Raw genomic sequence first — 11,495 nt, forward strand, 5'->3', positions numbered from 1 at the left:
CTGCCCCGGCACGCCAAAGAAGAAGGAACTCTGAGAGCTGACAACGAGTCTCCCAGCGGAAGTCCGTGAGGCCCATTCCTTCAAACCCTCAGCTAAAGACCCCAGATGAGCCTTTCTCGGCAAAATTCTCTAGCGTTGCAAAAACAGATACCTGCCACCACCATTTCCGTCTCAGCTGGCCAAGCCAAACCCTCTCGCCATACCACTCCTTGCCTTTGTACCCACCCCTTCCCTCACTCCTGGGCCCTGCCACCATCGGCCCCCGCTCCCTTGCCTCGGGAAGCCTGCTCGGGGAGGACACCGGACGAGGCCGCCTGACCCCACCGGGAAACTCCCAGGTGGGAAGAACCGGCAGGCCAGCCAGGACCACCTCAACTTTTAGGACCCTAAATCGATTTCTGCAAAGGTTTTACCAAGTTTTTCTTTCTTTCTTACATTTTTAAAGGGGTTGGAACAATTAGAGGGAAAATCCACCAAAAAGTAAACAAAGGCCAACAACCCTCCAGCACGTGTCCTTGAAGCAACGGTGCCTCTGCTACCTCAGGAATAAAGGGAGAACCGGAAGTGTCTGTAGCCCCCTTTTAAAGTAGAACCAGAATTTTGAATAAATTGGTGTAGGCCAGAACGTCAGGGGGCCCCTTCAAGGGCTACATCCAAGGGGAGGGGGATCAGGGGGCCACGTCAGGGGAGGGCCTGGGGGGCCACATCAGGGGGGCCACGGAGGGCCAAGATCAGAAGGGCCACATCCAGGGAAACCACTCAGAAACCACATCAGGGAAAGGGCCACTCGAAACCAGGGGCCTCAGGGAGGGCCACATCAGGGACCACTCAAAGGAGGGCCACTCAAGACCACAATCAGGGACCACTCGGGAAGCCACAGTCAGGGAAAACCCATCAGGGAAACCACTCCAAAGGGAGGGCCACGTCAGGGAGGGGACGGGGCGAGGGCTTCCTTCCCCTCGCACTGCCCAAGCAGACGGCAGGGCTGGTCAAGGGAACACCCGCAGGCCCCTCAAGAACCCGCCAGGAGGGGGCCCTCGGCCCCCTACCAGGGGCAAAGGTCAGAGAGGGGGGTGCTGAACGGCCTCTAGGCCCCAGCCTGCACCAACCCTGCCCCCAGAGAGGTCAGGGCCATCAGGGCCTCTCCCACCCTTGCTCCCAACCCTCCGGGGGCTCCCAGGGCCCCTCTCCAAACAGCTCCCCCTGTCCCCAGCAGGGCTGCCTCCCCACCCATAGGGGCCCCTTCTTCCCCACCCAGGCTTCCACTCTTCCCCTCCCGCATCCGCGGGCTTCCACGCTCCAGCCCCAGGGCCCTTTCCCCAGTCCCTCCTCCCAGCAGGGGCTTCACTCTGTCCCAGCACCGCAGGATTCCTCCTCCCAGCACCCAGTGGCTCCCCTTCCCACTCCCCCTCCCCAGCACCGTAGGCTTCCCAAACCGCACCCCCTCCCCCAGGAGCCGAGCATCTCGCCCCGCCCACAGCCACTGGCCGGCCCCCAGGCGCTGACTGAAGGCAGCTCGCCAGCGCCCTCTAGGGGCCAAGCCCGGGCCGCGCCTCGGTTTCCCCGCTGTCCAAGGGCGGGGGAGCGCGCTCCCGGTCCGGGTGCTACGGGCTCGCTCCCGGGCTCACCTCTTGCAGGGACTCGGGCACCAGCGCGGGCACGATGGGCCGCTTCACGCCGCGCTGCTCCTTCTCCTTCTCTCCGCCCTTCTCCTTCCCGTTCTCCGGGTCTCCCTTCTCCGCCTGGGTCATGGTCGCCGCCGCCCCCCGGCAGTCCGCCGGTTCCTCCGTGGGGGGGGCAGGGCGGGGGGGGGGGCAACGGGGCGGACTCACGGCGCAGGCGCAATCGGCGTTACAGGGCAACGCGGCCGCTACGCAAGCGAAGCTACCGGCGCAGGCGCAGGCGCAGACAGCCTCCCGTTCCCGCGGCCCCGCCCCTTTTCCAGGAGCCGCGATGGCCGCCTCCGGGGCGCTGTGGCGCTGAGCATTGTGGGACGGTGGAGGCTGCGTGACGCCGGCTGAGCGCTTCCCCAAGGTAAAGGGAAGCTGGCTGAGGGCGGGGGCGGGTCTCCTTTAGCCGAGCTCCACCCCCCTCCCCCCAGAGCGGAGCGCGGCGCAGGCTCGCCTCGGGCCTTGGACAGAGCCATCCCCGCAGCGCAGGTGGAGGGCAGATCCTGGTCCCGGCATCCCCCGCGCCCGGCGTCCGTCCGGGCCTTCATCCCCGTCTGGGACTGCGGGCCGGGCGGCGCGCTTGGGCCGGGGACCCGAGGCGGAGCCGGGCCCGCCTTCCGGGAGCTTCCGATCTAACGGGGCCACCGCAGGCCTGCGCATGGAGGCGGAGCCGGGACGCGGAGGAGATGCGGAGGCGGCGGCGGCGGCGGCCCCGGGTCTCCCCCGGCGCCTTCCCATGAGCCACCTCCGGGCCGGCCCTCAGGGCCCGGAACCGGCCCAGTGCGGCCCAAGGGCTGGGTTTGGGCCGCCTCGGGCCCCCATTTCCCCTCCACGGGGGGCTTAAGTGTCTGCTTGTATGTCCGCTCCTCTGCCTCCGAATCCCTCCCGGTGTCTCTGTCTCTCATTTCCGGTCCAAGAGCCCCATCCCACAGTGACCGTTCCCAGAGGGACGCCCCAGAAACACTGGCTCATTGTGTCCCGAACTCCTCTTGCCAGTGCGTCCCTTGCAGCCGAAGGTGACCCGGGCCTTCCCTTCTCCTGGGCCGATGCCGTGGGCGACACCCCGGCACCTTTGCTCTCCCCCCCACGCCGGGCAGGGCCCCGGGCCGCCTCCTCCTTGTTGCTCTGGAAGATGCTGCTTTCTTCCTGGGCAGGAAGCCTTGGCAGGTCCTCCGCCGGCCGCCAGGCCCCCCCCCCCCCCCCAGGAGGGGCAACATGGTGGTGCTTATTGGGGGGCCCTTCAGCCCCGCTGTCAGAGCGAGCCGGCTGCCTGTTCTCTGCCTCGGGGGGCACTGAATTCTGAGAAATGGACCCGGCCCCCGTTTCCGAGAGCCTCCCATGGGTGCTGGGCGGCCGTGGCAGAGCAAGTCCTGACTCGGGGACGATTCATTGTGGATGCTTATGTGTGTGGGGGGAGGGACGAAAGGCCGTCCCTTGGGTGCCAGAGGCTTGGGTGGAGCTGGGGCACGGGGAGGCCCCCAGGGGGGCAGCTGGGCAAAACGACTCAACAGGCATTAGTTGCCTCGGGGTGTCAGGCCGTTGCAGGCAGCCCTTCCCTCCCTCCCAGAGGGATTACAAGTGGAAAGCAGAGGATGTCTGGGTGGGGCGAACCCGGGACTAAACTGCTCTGGGGAAAGTCCCCTGGATGGATGCAGGTCAGCATCTTCTCTGCAACTAGAAGGCCCAGGTAGGACTTTGAGGTCCAAGGGCCCCAAGAGGCCAAAGGGAGAGGTGAGGAGGAAACCTGAAGGCCAGGCAAAGCACTACTCTGGGCAGACCTGGGTGGTCCCAAGTACCCCAATGAAAAGGGAACAGGATATATGGATGATCTAAAAGGGCGATAGAAAAACAACTTCAAACCTGGGCCTTCATTAATCCAACAAAGGAAGGATAACGAGGAAAACTCCAATTTAGTCAATTACAAAGGGCTCAACTTTCGTCCATGATCTCTTCCCAGAAGGACTGCTTTTAAACGCTTCAATCACAGGATTACAAAGGAGACCAGTTATCAAAAAATCTTGAAAAACCAGAACAAGTTTATGGACCCTTGAATTAGGAGGCTTTCACGATCCAGGAAACAAAACACAAGTCTACTAAGGAACTCAACTCAGTGACCGCCAAAGGAAAGTGGAACGCAAACACCTTTAATTTTACCAACCAAGAACCAACTTTAAACCAGATTGCAGCAACAAAATCCTTCCTCTGAAGAACAACCTTCCCCTACCCTAAAGAAGCAGTGATAAGGCAGACATTCTGGGGCGATGCAGGTTAACTTCTGAAGTGTTATCTCTCAGTCTCCCATTGGTCAATGCAACCAGAAGCCCAGGCTTGTTTTATTCCATGTGGCATCTCTGTCTCTTTATTGAGGAGTACTTCTCATTGCAATCATCTTAACAAGCACCCAAGCAATAAAAAACCAACCAAAAACAAATTTAAATCGGTTTTGTTCTTGGATTTCCAAGTACATCAAAATTAGATTTCAATTTGTTGTTGAAAATAAAAAAATAGAATCTCACTCACCAACAATGCTTCATTATTCAAAATATAAAGATTACATTTAGCCTCTTATTTTGTTAGGCTTCAACTTGGATACAGGATCTTCTAAGGTACAAGACGCCTCAGTATCTTGGAGATCTGTGTTTGACACAAACACAGACTCTTTTAAGGTACTCACTAGGCCATGTTCTTTATAAAAAGATGGACGTGTTTGAGGCTCAAAAAGATGCACGAATCATGCAGATCTTATAATGGAAAATACAGAAGGAAGCAAAATGATTTCTTTATAAATGAAGGCAAAGTAGATGATGGAATATTACCTAGGAAACTGAAAAGTGCCATGTGATTTATTTATAAACTAAAGCAAACAATGCAACATATTTAAGAAAAAGAATAATGACCATCCACGGTACAATTAAGACTTTCCTGAACTTTAAAAATAAACTTAATGTCTTTGTAGTGATGGTTTGCCCCTCAAACTCAGGGGACTGATACATTATCAAACAAGGCTGAATAAAGTCAATACTTTGCAAGCGGAAAATATTTACTATTAGGACCACATTAGGCTTTTCACAAACTATACAAAATGAGAGATAGTGAACATGTGCATTTATACAGTTGCAATCAGTTACACTGGATCCCCTCGGGGGGAGTTCCCAGCACAACATCATTAATCTGTGTAGACACAGAGCAATCAATCTTCCTTCAGACACAGAGCTCCTCCATTGCTCCAAGGTCAACACTTGATAATTTTTCCCTTAGTCCAAGGGAGGCTGTGTCTTCTTGCCTGCTTCTCAAGAGCAGGCATTTACCTAGCAGAGGAAAAGAACGAAACGTTAGTGGGGACACCGAGAACGCTTCACACCCAAGCAGCCATTTGAATAAGACATTTGAGGCAGTAAAGCCAGTATATGAACTAAATAAGACCATTTTGGCAACCTGTCCATTTAAACAAAAACAATGGAGCTTGGTGAAAGTTTATTATTTAACATATTCTTCCTAGTTAAATTAGGGATTGCTTTAGAAAAGCAGATGCTTAAAAAATACCAGGGGAGAGAGAGAGAGAGAGATTGCCAATTACCTTCCTCATCCACCGGCCATAGGAGGAGGACTAGGGCCTTTCATGTGATTTATCCGGCCCATTCTGCGGCGAGGATTTCCCGGAGGCCTATGGGAAGGAAAAGAAAATCAGCCCGGGTGTGTGTGTGCCCTTGGCCGTGGGGAAGCAGCTTCCACAAGCAGTCTCTGAGGACTCCCTGTTACTGCCTTCACACTGAGGACAGCAGCCAGGGAGCTCCCTGGGAGAAGTGAGAGGGGCGCATGCAAATAAGCAGGCTGCAAGGGAGCCATTGGAAGTCAGGAACATTCGGCTTCATGAGTTCAGATCCGGCCTCAGACACTTGCCAGCTGTGTGACCCTGGGCTAGTCACCTAACCCTGCCTGCCTCAGTTTCCTCATCTGTAAAATGAGCTAGAGAAGGAAACGGCAAACACTTCAGCATCTTCGCCATGAAAATCCCAGATGGGGTCACAGAGAGTCAGGCACAAATGAAAAACAAACTGTAGATCGAAAGCTAGAAAGGCTTCTGGAGACCATCTTCACCTGGCCCCTTATCTTACAAGGGAGGGAACTGAGGCCGGGTCATTAAGTCCTGGGCAAAATTGGGGTCTGAACTCAGGGGCTTAGCCTGCAAATCCACAGTCAGCTCTCAATCTAGAGATTTTGACTTAAAGAGCAACGTACCCTCTTCCATCATCGTACCGGGAATCAGATGTACCCACATAGCCTCTTCTTTTTACATCTTGCTGAAGCAGGCTTTTGAAACTGAAAAAGGAGAGGAAACGAGAAAGCAGAAAATAAACTTTTAAACCAGGTACCAGTTTCAGTCATACTTTCGAATGGTCTTATGTGGAAGAAAAGCATATGATATTAAGGCTTGTTAGGAATTAACTAGTAACCTAAAATTAATTTCCAGCAGGCTGGACTATGCTATGGTGGATGTGAATATAGATTGCTCTGAAAGCTGCCAGAACTAAAAACAGCACATAAACCCCAAGGGGGGATTTGTCTTTCAAAATGAGAAATTTAAGAGCTCACACTCCTCAGGCCTCTGCACACTCACATTCCGGGCATGTGCAAGGCCTCCAAAACCTTCAGATAAGGAGTCAGTTATTCTAACCAAAATGGAATTTTCTTTGGAGGGAAACCTCAGGGAGCTATACAGTTTTCAAAGGCCAAAGATTATTTCTTATTTTCCTTTTCTTTAAAAAAAAAAAAAATCTCCCCCAGGGTGGAGCACATTTACATTTACAGGCACAAAAGAAACACTGGACAAGTATTGGTATAGGGTAAAATGAGTCCGGATGGCCACAGTGCAAATGGATGTCAACAACATGGGTCAGGAATCCCACCATCCATGGACCGTGCTTGACGCCCATCAGCGACTTTAGAGCGACTCAAAAAGATGGCCCCAAATTACCAACAGTTTATGATAAAGCAGAAATCAAACAGATCAAAAAATTACTTAGAAAAGAAAAACTGACTTTTTGACAGATGCTATCCCTAATTCATCGTCCCATTTTTACACTTTTAGAGGTAGTGCTACTCAGTGGATAGATCACTATTATTTAAACTCTACTTATGACTAGCTCTGTCACCGTGGGCACATCTGTGTAACTTCTAGACAGAACCCCACCAAATTTATCCTTAAAATGGAGACACAGGTAGGCCTACACATGTAGAAGGACTTGCAGGAAACTGTCAGGGAGAGGGGAAGAACATGCTTTCTGAATTCTGTTGGAATTGGAGAACTTCAAAGATTGATAAGGTTACAGATTGAACATGTAGAGGAGCTAAGTTAAGAGACATTTGTAGCGATACTCACAACATAATCACAAAGTCAGCGATTCCCCAAAAGAGATCTGTTATGAATGATAAACTCCATAGTGACCGATTCCGGCTGTCTAAAACTTGTCCTATAATCAAATGATGGACAAACAAGTGAAATCAGTAACATCCTCACTGAGAAATGATGATTTATAACAGGTATTACACTGAAATGTCAAAATAAACACTGCATTAGTCACCAAGTCTTAGTCCTAAGTTTCCAAAGGTACATTCTGCCTAAAAGACTCAAATACCAAGTCCCACATCTCAGGTGGAAGGTGATGATCTCATCCATGACCCAGACCTTTGCTCCAGAGGGCTGACCTCCCTGCACATAGACACCTATACAGACAGACAGACACACATACACACACATCCCAACACCTAGGAAAACCACAGGCTGTGAGGGAGAATAAACAGGTTTAACACCCATCTTTGCTTCCACCTCAGAGACAGAGACCCTGGAGGGCCCTTCCCAGAACCCCCCAGCACCCAGGCCCACCTACCCCCTTTAGAACAAGGAGAATATCAGATGCCATCCAACTCCTCCTTTCAGCCTTAAAGAGTGGCCATGTTCTCAGTAGTGAGCCCTGTGTTCCCTCTGGCTGACCTGGGCTTGGAACAGGGCTTGCCCGCACCTGGAGAACTGCCCTGGGCTCTCCCTTGCCACGGGTCCACAGAACATCACCTCTGTCTGAGCCCTAGAGTCCAGGCTTGGACTCTCACAAACTCTGGGTTCTGACCTGAACTCTCCCCAAGGCTCTAAAGCCTCTACTCAGACTCCAGGGAAGGGAGCCTTGAGTCTTCCAGGGTTGGCTTGGCTCCCTCTTCTGGGGTAACTAACCTCAGGTTGTCCATCAGCCTTCCTACCCCCTCCTTGCCTCTTCCCTGGACACCTGGGTTACGGTGGCACCTGGCCATGCCCTAAGGTATCCCAGTGTCTGACCTTATGTCATTCCCACTTGGCTAAGAGTCCCTGAGGCAAGTTAAGGGACAGTACCAGGCAAACACAGCTGGACAAAGACCCAAAAGCTGTGCTAAATGGGCCCAAGGTAATCAAGAAACCTAACCTGACCTTGGGGGGGGGGGGGGGACTTCCAACCATTCCTTTTAAGAAGGCAAGAGCTGGGCCAAGTCTTTCAAAGACAAACGCGACAGACAAAAGAAACAGTAGAATTTGAAGCCTGCAAAGTGTTTATATTTAAAGGGAGAAGAATCTACAATCTCTATGGAGTCTCAAATCTTTAAGTATTAGAACAGAGAGAGACCCGAGGGTTCCAAAAACATACCTGTGGGGCACCACGGGAAAACCAATTTCAAACATGGCGGGGGTGGTGGAGGACAGAGATAGCAGGAATCTCACTTAACGTGTCTGGATTGGGTAAGGTCCATATTAATCATCCTGGTAGAATTTGGGAGAAGTGCAGGGGTGCAAGTGGAGGAAGGGAGAGACTCAAGCTAAAACAAATAAACTTTGGGAAAGACCATCAACAAAGAAAAGGGGCAACCCAGTGAGTTCAACCCAGAAGTCTGGAGAGGGGACAGACTGGGTTTCATGGAGTTGTTCTAAATGATACGAACTAGATACCTATGGCTGAGGCATTATTTTTTTTTTCTCCTTTCCTTTTTCTTCTGAAGAAGTGGGGAAAAAAAGGAGGATTATCTAATAGATTTGATATGGGGAAAAAGGCAATTCAACAGTCCTAACTAACTCTAAATAAACTAACTCTAAATTTATGATCATCTTTAGTGACTGTCAAGGGGGAAATCAGTCAAAACAACTGGTTATTCAGATTCAACAATATTTTAGAGAATTTATTATTCCCAAACAGATTTTGAAGCAGCAGACATGACCCAAATGTTTGAGAAAAACACCAGAAAAACAAACAGATCCACTTAAGAGCGCAGAGTTGATGCCATGGGAGCACAGGGTGAAGAAAACTGGGGAAATCTGTCCTGGAAGAGGGAAGATGGGGAAGGCTCTGCTTGATCTCTCATCAAATGTGAGATGGGCTGCTGGTCAGCCTTGTTGGGCTTGGCCCCAGAGGCCAGAACAGGCACAAGAGAAGCCATTTAGGTTCTATTTCCGAAAAACCACTGTCCCCCAAAAGAGCTGGGTGGCAATGGGGGGCTCCCCCTCCTCAGAGCTCTTCAAGAAGAGACAGATGGCCGCTCCCGGGGTCCCCTGAGGTGGGATTCTTCTAGGGTGTGTGTTGCACTTGGTGGCAATCCAAGTGTCTATTCTGATTCATAGCTTGTTGCCCTCCCTACAGTGGGCCTCAGGAACCAGGAATCTGGGTTCTGGGGACGCTACAAGGCTGCCCAGACATTCCTGGCCCAATTGCTGCAGGCATCCTGACCTGCACACCTCCCACGGTGTGAAACTGGGAGCCCAACCCTCACTGACTAGTCTGAGCCTCCGGCCATGGCTCAGGGCTCACACCCTCTCCCACCCCAGGACCTGTTTCTAGGGCAAGGGCTTCTTAACCACTCCTCTCCCCTGGGATATGAAGCCTTTCAAGGACCCAGCTCAGGCCTTCCCCAGAGAAAGCCCCCAGGCCCCCTCACAGCTTCCTTTCCCCTGCCCCTATCAGCTTTCCTCAGATGGGAAGTAGATTTCCGCCTGGGGCTGATCCCATTCACTTCCAAGGCAAAGTGTGGGCCATTGAAGGGCAAATCAAAGACGACCAAGATGGAAGTGGGGCAACAAGGGGACACCCGCCATGCCGACCAAAGTGACCCTCCCTCCTCGGGACGTCCCCATTCCCACCACAGATCCGAGCACCTTCCCATTCGGGGCCCCCTCGGATCTTCCCCCCTCTCTTACTCACTCCCAGGCCCTCGGTTCTGCCTCTGGAATCTCTGACCTGCACTAGTTCTTTCCCTGTCAAACTTCTACCCCCATTCAGAGCCCGGGGAAGCCGGGGGCCTGCTGCACCCCGAGGCGGCGAGGGCACCCCGAGCTCGGGTCCCTCCCCTGCAGGGGAGGCCGCCCAGCAGGGCCCCCAGCTAACAGGCCCAAGGCAGGTCTGAGGGGCTTCTCTCTTCTTGGCCAGCCCGGCCGGAGGCTGCACGTCCTCCTGGGACCAATGACCAGTCCCGGGGAGCAGGGGGGCCCCTCCGCCCGGACCCAGAGCTGCCTTTGGGGCGCCCATCCCAGGGGCCGTGCAGCTTCTTGGCTCTGTCCCCGGTCCCCGGGCTAGCCGGCTTTCTGAGCTCTGCCCTCCCGCTTCAGGGGCCCGCGATGCCCGGCGCCCCCGGACGCCCAGCAGCACCCAGGGACGTGCGGGGGGCTGCTGCCTCCCCTCGGGGTCGGAGCCGGCCGGAGGGCCCAGCGCCTCTCCTCTCTGGGCTCGCGGGGGATCGGGGGGCTGGCGGGCTCCGAGAAATCTCAGGGCGGTTCCCACAGCCGGCCCCCCTCCTCCCCAGCGCCCGCAGCCCCACCCCTCCAGCTGCTCTTCTCGGCCCCCCCTCTCCCACCCCGCCGGCCCCCGACATGGCAGCAGGGTTCGGGCAACAGCCACGGGCCTTCTCGGCTTTTCCACAGGCCAGGAGCACTCGCTAAGTGAACCGCGCTCTCCCACCTGCAAAATGGGGCTGCGCCTTTGCCCACCGAGGTGTTTGTTGCCAAGGCACCCGCCAAGCCAGTCCGAACGCCCCCGCCGCCCCTCCCCCACCTGGGGCCGGGAGCCGGGCGGGCTGGCCCGGGCGGGGAGCCCGGCTTGGACACCGACCCTCCGGGGGCTGCCACAGACGTCACCCTTAGGGAGGAGGCCCATGGGGCCGCGCTTGGCCGGGGGCCAGCCCTGGCCTCCTGGGCCCCTGGCCCGGCCCCTCATCTGGGAGGGGGGCTTCGCAACCCCTGGGCCGAGGCCGGGGCTGTCGCGCCCAGCCGGAGGCGGCGTTTCTGGGCGCTCCTCCGGGCCCCGGGCGGACTGACAGGAAGCCCCCAGACCCAGCCATCCCCCGCCCACAGACACAGCGGGTCCCCTTAGAAGCACCGGGACCCTCCTCTCTGCTTGCGCCCTCCCCTCGGCGGTCCCGTAGCCGGGACTCCCCACGAGCCCCTCCCCCACCAAGCTCCGCCCGGGGGGGGGGGCGTCCGTCAGAGCCGGGCTCCCGAGCCCCAGGCGCTCCGCGGCCGCAGGCCCCCGAGGGCCCCGTAGTCACCCTCCGGGCGGAGCCGCCGCGGGGGCCCCGACCTGCTCTCCCGGGGCGGACGGACCCTTGTCCCGCGCACGCAGCGCCCCCGGGGGCGGCGCCCGGCTCAGGCCCCGAGTATGCTCTGCACTCACCGTTCGAGATGTAGACCATGGCGCTGCTGCTGCCCCCCCGCCCTCCGTGCGCCGCCGCCGCCGCCTCCGGTGGTCTCCTCCCGGCTTCCGTGGCCGCGTCGGCGGCCCGCCTCCTCTGTCCCCGGCACTGCCGCCGTCACGGGGCGGG

General features: G+C 55.7%; 1 protein-coding gene across 3 annotated transcripts; it reads right to left on the minus strand.

The window, feature by feature from the left end:
• Positions 1-4,480: 4,480 nt before the first annotated feature.
• SELENOK (selenoprotein K) lies at positions 4,481-11,495 on the minus strand. 3 transcript variants are annotated; one of them, XR_004231952.1, is made up of 5 exons: positions 10,637-10,657; positions 7,051-7,141; positions 5,910-5,990; positions 5,248-5,334; positions 4,481-4,978 (listed from the first exon to the last, which is right to left on the minus strand). XR_004231952.1 is itself a non-coding variant. In XM_031952086.1 (5 exons), exons 1-5 carry the CDS (start codon positions 11,364-11,366, stop codon positions 4,975-4,977), a joined length of 282 nt encoding a protein of 93 aa, XP_031807946.1. In that variant the 5' UTR covers positions 11,367-11,495; the 3' UTR covers positions 4,481-4,974. The 3 variants fall into 3 exon arrangements, 2 of the variants coding, with proteins under 2 accessions (XP_031807946.1, XP_031807952.1); XM_031952086.1 differs by lacking the exon at positions 10,637-10,657 and adding an exon at positions 11,348-11,495; XM_031952092.1 differs by lacking the exons at positions 4,481-4,978; positions 10,637-10,657 and adding an exon at positions 11,348-11,495 and having other exon boundaries at positions 5,244-5,334.

Source organism: Sarcophilus harrisii, chromosome 1 (genome assembly GCF_902635505.1).
Source record: "Sarcophilus harrisii chromosome 1, mSarHar1.11, whole genome shotgun sequence".
NCBI classification, from domain to species: Eukaryota; Metazoa; Chordata; class Mammalia; order Dasyuromorphia; family Dasyuridae; genus Sarcophilus; species Sarcophilus harrisii.